Below are 7,500 nucleotides of genomic sequence, written 5' to 3'. Positions count from 1 at the left end.
GGGGTAGAACGCATTATGGAGCCTGGAGAGAGGGAGAGAGAGAGAGAGATAGATGGGCGGACACCAAGTTCATCCACGAGGCAGATATGTAAATAAACTGACAAACGGCAAGGAGCCGGGGAGCGCAGGCGCGGTAATTGAAGGAGAATAAGTCGAGAGAGGGCGAAGAGATACGGCCACGGAGCGACGGCGGGTGACACGGAGAGGGGGAGCGAGGGAGGGCGAGAGGAAGCGCGAGAGACCGCAGGCGACGGGAAAAGAGCGAGAGAAAGGTTGAGTGACAGCGTGAATGAGGGACAGGGTGGGTGAGGGGGGTAATGAGAGTGCGGGGCAGAGGCGGGGGGGGGGGGGTGGTGATGGCGGGAGGGGAGGGAGAGAAAGAGAGAGAGAGCGAGAGAGAGAGATAGAGGGGTAGAGAGAGACAGCGCGGGCGCACTTTATATCAGCGTTTAAGAGCCCATTAGGCAGCGCGAGACGGCTGGGCTGACACATTCTTGGCTGCCGCTCCGACAGCACGCAGCACTTTACAAGGACAGGGAGAAGCGTAGCGCTCCGCTCCCTCTCCGCTCTCTCGCTCTTTTTCCTTCTTTAGCCGCTGCTCTCTCGCTCCTCCGACTCTGCTCCCGGGTGCCACGATTTCACTGCCCCCGCTGCTATTTTTCTTTATTTTATTTTATATATTTTTTTTCATTTCCGCCCTTTGTTCCCTCCCCCTTTCCCTTATCCTCCCCTCCGTCTGAGACGTCCTCTCCCCGTCCTTGCGCTCGGTCTGGATATCTCATCTTCGTCGTACACTCCAGAGGGTGTCCTGCTTCCCCTTCTCCCCTCCTCCTCCTCTCACTCTCTCTCTCTCTCTCTCTCTCCCTCTGAGCCCGGGGCATAACTGGGAGGGGAGCCCCGGGTCCCGGTGTTCAGCGGTCAGGCTGCGAGCTAATGGCCGCTCCAGCGAGCGACGCAGGGCCCGGCCATTAACCCTGGATTAACCCTGTATTAGCGGCGCTCGCCAGGCAGGTCTGCCGCTAATGTCTTTTATTGATCTATTAGCGCGAGCGTGTCAGACGCGCCGGCTCTTTGCGCTGCTTTCCGTGCTCAGCGGAAAGTATGAGCGCAAGCAGAGCGGGCGAGCACGACGGCCGCCGTCGCCCTGTGCTTCTAAAAAAGGCTGCCAAAACCCCCGAAGGATTCGACACTTGATACTCAGGTGCAGGTGGAAAAAAACCCTCCACAACACCCAGGCCGCTCCGGAGCGCAGAGAAGATGATTACGCCGATTTCCCCTCATAAATCTGCTCGTAATCTTCTCTTATCCTCCACTTTAGAGCGGGAGTTTTTTCCCCTCGATTTATTCGCTATTAATCTGTTCGCGTTCCCCTTCTGTGTGGCGGACGGAGGGAAGCTTCAGCCTCTGAGGGAGGTTGTAGGTTTTCGTCGCGGCTCCGGGGCGGGGCAACTCGGCACTCCGACGCCCCCGGCGCCGCGGTGCCTTTGAGCGAGAGGACGAATCGCCTTCCCAGGTTCCCGGACGACGTCTTAATGTTGACGGCTCCAGGGAATAAACCCCCCCCCCCCCCCCCCCCCCCCCCCCCCCCCCCCCCCCCCCCCCCCCCCCCCCCACGTCCCCCAGCACGTCGCTGCCGGGCGTGGGCGGCAGCGCGGCCTGTTTTCTTGGTTAGTCCTCTGCTGTATCTCCAGGACCAGACCAGCTGCTGCGCACATTCATTTCACTTCCCATTAAAGGTGAAATAAATCAGAAGTCGACCCCCCCCTGCCCCCCGCTCGCCCGACACACACACACACACACACACACACACACACACACACACACACACACACACACACACACCACACACACACACCACACACACACACACACACACACAGGACGCTCCTACATCTGCCTGCATGTACGTGTAACCTCGGCCATATACATCAAATACGTGATGTGTGTATCTGTGTGTAGGTGTGTGTGTGTGTGTGTGTGTGTGTGTGCGTGCCTGTTTTTCCTGTGTATGCGCACAGCAGAGTGAGTCTGGGTCTGTGTGAAGGGGGGGCTATTTCTGGCGTCTCATTTTTTTTCTGCTGCCGCAAAGAAACGCGATCGGCGTCCGGGAAACGAGAGCTGGCAGCCAGCAATCATCTGCCTGCCACCAACACACGCACGCACACACACACACACACGCGCGCGCGCGCGCACACACACACACACACACGCGTGCACTCACGCACACACACCGCACACAGCACCTCGCAGCGCCGAACAACACGCGCCATGGCAACGGAACAGCCGCAATTAGAGGCGAAGAGCCTTTCCCCTCCGCTGAGGGAGAGACGGAGAGAGAGAGAAATGAAAGGGAGAAAGAAAGGGCGGGAGAGAAAGAGCGAGCGAACAAGAAAGCCAGGAAGGAAGGGGAGGGAGAGGGGGGGGGGGGGGGGGGCAGCAGCGAGAGATGAGTGTCAGAGCAGTGTGTCATAGAGAGAGAGCGAGCAAGAAAGAGAGGGAAAGAGAGAGAACGAGAGAGAGAGAGAGAGAGAGAGAGAGAGCACAAGAGAGAGCACAAGAGAGAATGCGAGAGGGGCGAGAATGTGTGAGGGGAGAGGAAGGAGAAAGGGAAGGAGAAGAGTGACGTGCGGGAGGGCTGAAATAAAGGAAAGTGGTGTAAAGAGAGAGAGAAAGTGAGAGAGAGAGGGGGAGAGAGAGAGAGAGAGAGAGAGAGAGAGAGAGAGAGAGAGAGAGAAAGCCGGAGAGACAGAGCGTGCGAGACAAGCGAGACAAATGCCAGAGATTACGCAGAGGAGAGCGACGGAGAGAAAGGCAGCGAGTAGAACGGGAGGTAGAATAAATAGAGAGAGGGGGAGAGAGAGAGAAAGAGGGAGGGAGGGAGGGAGTAGGAGGGAGGGAGGGTGGGTGGGCGGGGGAGCTGCTCCCCCTGTGCGAGCGGGGCTAATGAAAGATGAATGAGGGAGACAGCGGTGGAAAGGCGAGCAGGGCTGTGGGCGATGCCTGGCTCGACCACTGTGTGTGTGTGTGTGTGTGTGTGTTTGTGGGGCTTTTTTTTCCAAGCGCGAGTCACCGTGCGTAAATGCGTGTGTGTGTGTGTGTGTGTGTGTGTGTGTGTGTGTGTGTGTGTGTCAGGGCCAGTCAACTCTAACAGTTGGCCCTGTGGTGCTTGCCAGGTGGGAAAATACTGAATATAGCTAATGGCTCAACACGTTAATGGTCAATAACGGAATAACAAAACAATGATAGGGGCTGCTCATGCATGCTCTCGCACCCGCACAAAGTGCACACATGCGCAAAGCACGCGCGCACACACACACACACACACACACACACACACACACACACACACACAGATGTGGAACTCAAGACCACCTGTAAGCATGCAGTCAATCATTAGTAGTCGCACGGCGCTATCTGTCTGAGCCGCTCTCCGCTATTCAGACCTGCCATCTATCATTCTGTCAGTCACTTTTTCAGACGGTCCTCTTCCTCTCCTCCTCCTTCTTCCCCTACAACCCCCCACGACAACGCCGAACCTCTCCGCTTAATCCCCACCCCACCCCCACCTCCACGCCGCCCGGCTCCCTCTCTTATCTCCTTCTCGTGATCGCCCACAATTTTTTTTTCAGTCTTTAGTGCTTTCTTGCCATCTATCTCTACCGCTCCTTCTTCATGAATACATGAGTGTGTGTAGGTGGGGGTGGGGTTGGGGTTGGGTGGGGGGTCCTGACTTTACGCCTCCGCCCCCCCCTCGTTGGACTGAACCGTTTCTCAAAATCGACTGGGATTCTTCTCTTTTTAAGCCAAAAAACGAGACTGTCGAAAGGCGCCGGGGCAAATGTATTCGTTCTGACAGGAGAAATTGCAAAAAACATTTTTTTTTTTTTAAATCTTTGACAGCGCATTGGAAGTGCTGTGAAAATGGTTGATTAATGTGCAAAGAAAATGTATATGATTCATACATTGAATGTGTGGGACAAACAGCTCTTGGTGCACCGAGAGAGGACATTTGATTACAGAGGCAAATGTGCCATCAAGCGCAACAGAATGTGCCATTTGCAAAGGAATGTGACGAACCCTCTGAGGTCATGTAATGTGAATGTCTTTTTAAGTGGGTGTGATATGTAAATAAATCATGTGTGTGTGTGTGTGTGTGTGTGTGTGTGTGTGTGTGTGTGTGTGTGTGTGTGTGTGTGTGTGTGTGTGTGTGTGTGTGTGTGTGTATGGTGTGGCCTGAGCGTGTGACCGCTTATGTACTAACAGTTGAAAACTGGGGCATAATCCCCTTTCATCACGGGTCAACATGCGGACAACTCTGACAGCTGAGGGTATGACTCCCATTATAAGCAGCCCCTGCACAGACGCACAGAAACAAATGCCCCCATTAACATACTGTGCGGCAAAAATTAAGGAATATCCCGATGACCAAAATGTAGTTGTCACACACACAATCAACACAACAGCGCGCAAACACACGCACGCACGCACGCACGCACACACACACACACACACACACACACACGCGGGGGACTGGTGAGGCCAATGTTCACCAACCAGAATAAAAACCCAAACAAAGAGACATCCTGTTTCCTGGAACTCAACACCACTCAGCCCTCTGTGCCAGGAGCAGTCAGCAGGACACACACACACACACACACACACACACACACACACACACACACACACACACACACACACACACACACACACACACACACACACACACACACACAAACCCACCAATCTGCTCTCTACATTGACACCCATGTGTTTTCCCGTGCCCGACTCACATACTACAGCCTTGTTCCTGTCCAGCAACGGCACTGGGCTGCATGAGTGTGTGTGAGCGCTTGTGCGTGTGGGGTTTATCACATGCAGTGTGTGTGCGTGCGTGTGCGCGTGTATGTGTGTTTGTGTCCGTGTATGCGTGCGTGTGTGCGTGCGTGCGAGCAGATGATAGAGTAGGCTTTAGCGATTCCCTGGAGTGTGAGGCAGCGTTTACGGCACTCTCAGAGCAGCCAGAGTGATGAATATTTAAAGACATGCCTGAAAGAGCAGCACAGGGAGGGCTGTGCATGTACGCGTCTGCATGTGTATGTGCGTGCGTGAGTCAGAGAGCGAGAGACAGATAGATGGAAGGGGGAGCGAGAGACGGAGAGCGAGCATGCATCTGTGTGTGTCTATCTGCATATCTGCTACGTGGGAGAGGATCTATCTCTGGTGGTGGAGGCTAAGTGTGTGTGTGTGGGTGTGCGTGTGTGTGCACGCGCGCATCGAGCCCCCGGCGCGCTCTCTCACACACACACACACACACACACACACACACACACACACACACACACACACACACACACACACACACACACACACACACACACACACACACACACACACACACACACACACACACACACACACACACGTCTGCCATGCGTGACCCGAAGCCAGAGCCTGGATGTCGGTCCTGCCCAGGAAGGATCATGGAGCGCTGCATCGTGTCCGTGGGAGACGGATCGCAGCGGCGCTCGCTTAGCGTCTCCGGTTACACACCTCCGAGGACACGCACACACGCAGCGCAACACACGAGCGCATGCTCATTAGCACGTATCGCGTTGCGCGCCTGCGATTGAATAGCCGCAGAGCTCAATTTGAAGCAATCGTGACATTGAAATCGTCACACAAATAACGTTGTGATTCTTAACCGTGAGGTGTTTTGTTTTTTTTTTAGTTTTTTTTCTTCCATCTCTAGTGAGGCGGTTTGGAATCACACTGAAACTGATGTCGGACTCAATATTTAATACCTCCATAAAAACACCTTTGAAGGCCATTTAGGTTTGGAAGTAGCCCAAAACAAAAGTCAATGCTACGGAGATGAAGCACAAGACATGATACTGAGGTATAAACAGAAAGAACCGAATTTAGGAACCTTTTTGTACGGTTACCTTTCTAATAATCTAAGTTTTTAGATTCTGAGACTTTTTTCCCTGTGAGGTGGGCTTGTGCGAGTTCGCTGCGGCAGTTTTGGGAAAAAAACAAACAATCGTAACTTAAGAAAACTGTCATGAATTTGTGATGAATGTCTACCGGTTTGTGAACGGGAGTCCGTGAATTTCCAAAAATGACGGCCAATTAATGCCCCGTTCCGGAGTCATCCACAATGCCAAACAGTCAATTAATCAATTCAGATATGGATGTTGTTATATCACTACATATTGAATGATATTACAGTTACCAGACAGACAGATACCACCGCCAAATTAAAACGTAGAATTTCTACATTCAAACTCGAAACTCCTTCAAAGAAATAGATGTGCAATCCATGAGTCCAAAAACAAAGTCTACTTTGTCCCCGGAGAATGGCGAGTACATAACGTGTACAAGCCAACAATAGGTTTAAACCGCGGGAAAATGTAAAAAATTCTAAACGCAAGTTTCCTTAAATCGTTCGGACGAGAAACCGTTCGCGTGAGGGGGTTCTCGCATGAGGCCTGAAAAAACCCTCTCACTCCACTCGTAAACTCGGCCCCTGTGCGACCGACAGCAGAAGGACGGAAAAGGCCTGCAAACAAAAACAAAACACCGCCACTCAAAAAAGTGGAACGTCTGGGCAAACACAAAACGCCTGGATAGAAGTTAAGGACGAACAAAACGGCGAGCCACACAAACGTATGAGAAGGCGGGCACGCGCGCGCGCACACACACACACACACACACACACACACACACACACACACACACACACACACACACACACACACACACACACACACACACAAGGACGTCCTGGTGTACAGCAGCACACACACACCGAAGCGAGACACAACGCAGCGGTGAGGGAAAGCGAGAGAACGTCGAAAAGGGGAAGAAGCGTTAATAGGTATGGTGCGGGGGGGGGGAGAGAAAGTGAGGGAGGGGGAGGAGGAAGAGAGGGAGTGCATCCAGGGGTGCAGTGCGCAGAATACAGTGCGATAAGAGTAAATGTATCCCCCCCCACACCCCCTTCCCCCGCCCCCCCCCCGCCCCCCTTCCCCTTGTGTGTTTGGCTCACTCTCTTTCTTCCTACCCGTCTCCCTCTCCCCTCCTCCTCCTCCTCCTCCTCCTCCTCCTCCTCCTCCTCCCTGCCGGTTCTCTTTGAGGGATGAATAATAACTGCTGCGCTGAGATTTCCTCCCTCGTTTTTCAAAGAGGAGAGAGAGAGAGAGAGAGAGAGAGAGAGAGAGAGGGGAGGTGGGGTGTGGTGGTGGTGGTGGTGGGGAAGGTCTGCCTGCCTGCCTGCCTGCCTGCCTGCCTGCCTGCCCGGGGCGTGCGTGCGTGTGATCTTGTACCGCAAACAGGCACGGACAACAGGCACGCACGCACACACGCACGCACACACACACCTTCTCACTTTCTCTCTGTTCGCCAGGAGCAGGGAAATCAGATCTCCTTCCGAGGTAAAGGGATTGAGGGGAGCTGGTAGGCGCATTAGGGTGCCCGTGGAAAATCCTGCATCGCGCACGC

At 53.8% G+C, this 7,500-nt stretch overlaps 1 protein-coding gene across 1 annotated transcript in view; it reads right to left on the bottom strand.

Annotated features, from left to right (window-relative positions):
• LOC307244407 (cyclic AMP receptor-like protein A) overlaps positions 1 to 7,500 on the bottom strand; it is a gene marked incomplete at its 3' end in the record, with an annotated part of 36,772 nt that overhangs the window by 2,142 nt on the left and 27,130 nt on the right. The window contains exon 11 of the mRNA XM_080019555.1: positions 1 to 22. This exon is cut by the window's left edge and continues 126 nt beyond it. Coding sequence (XP_079875681.1) covers positions 1 to 22 — 22 coding nt within the window. The remainder of the gene's footprint in view (positions 23 to 7,500) is intronic.

Source organism: Zeus faber (genome assembly GCF_960531495.2).
Source record: "Zeus faber genome assembly, chromosome: 18".
NCBI lineage: Eukaryota > Metazoa > Chordata > Actinopteri > Zeiformes > Zeidae > Zeus > Zeus faber.
The sequence above is the reverse complement of the archived record's forward strand: the minus strand, read 5'-3'. Positions and strand labels throughout refer to the sequence as shown.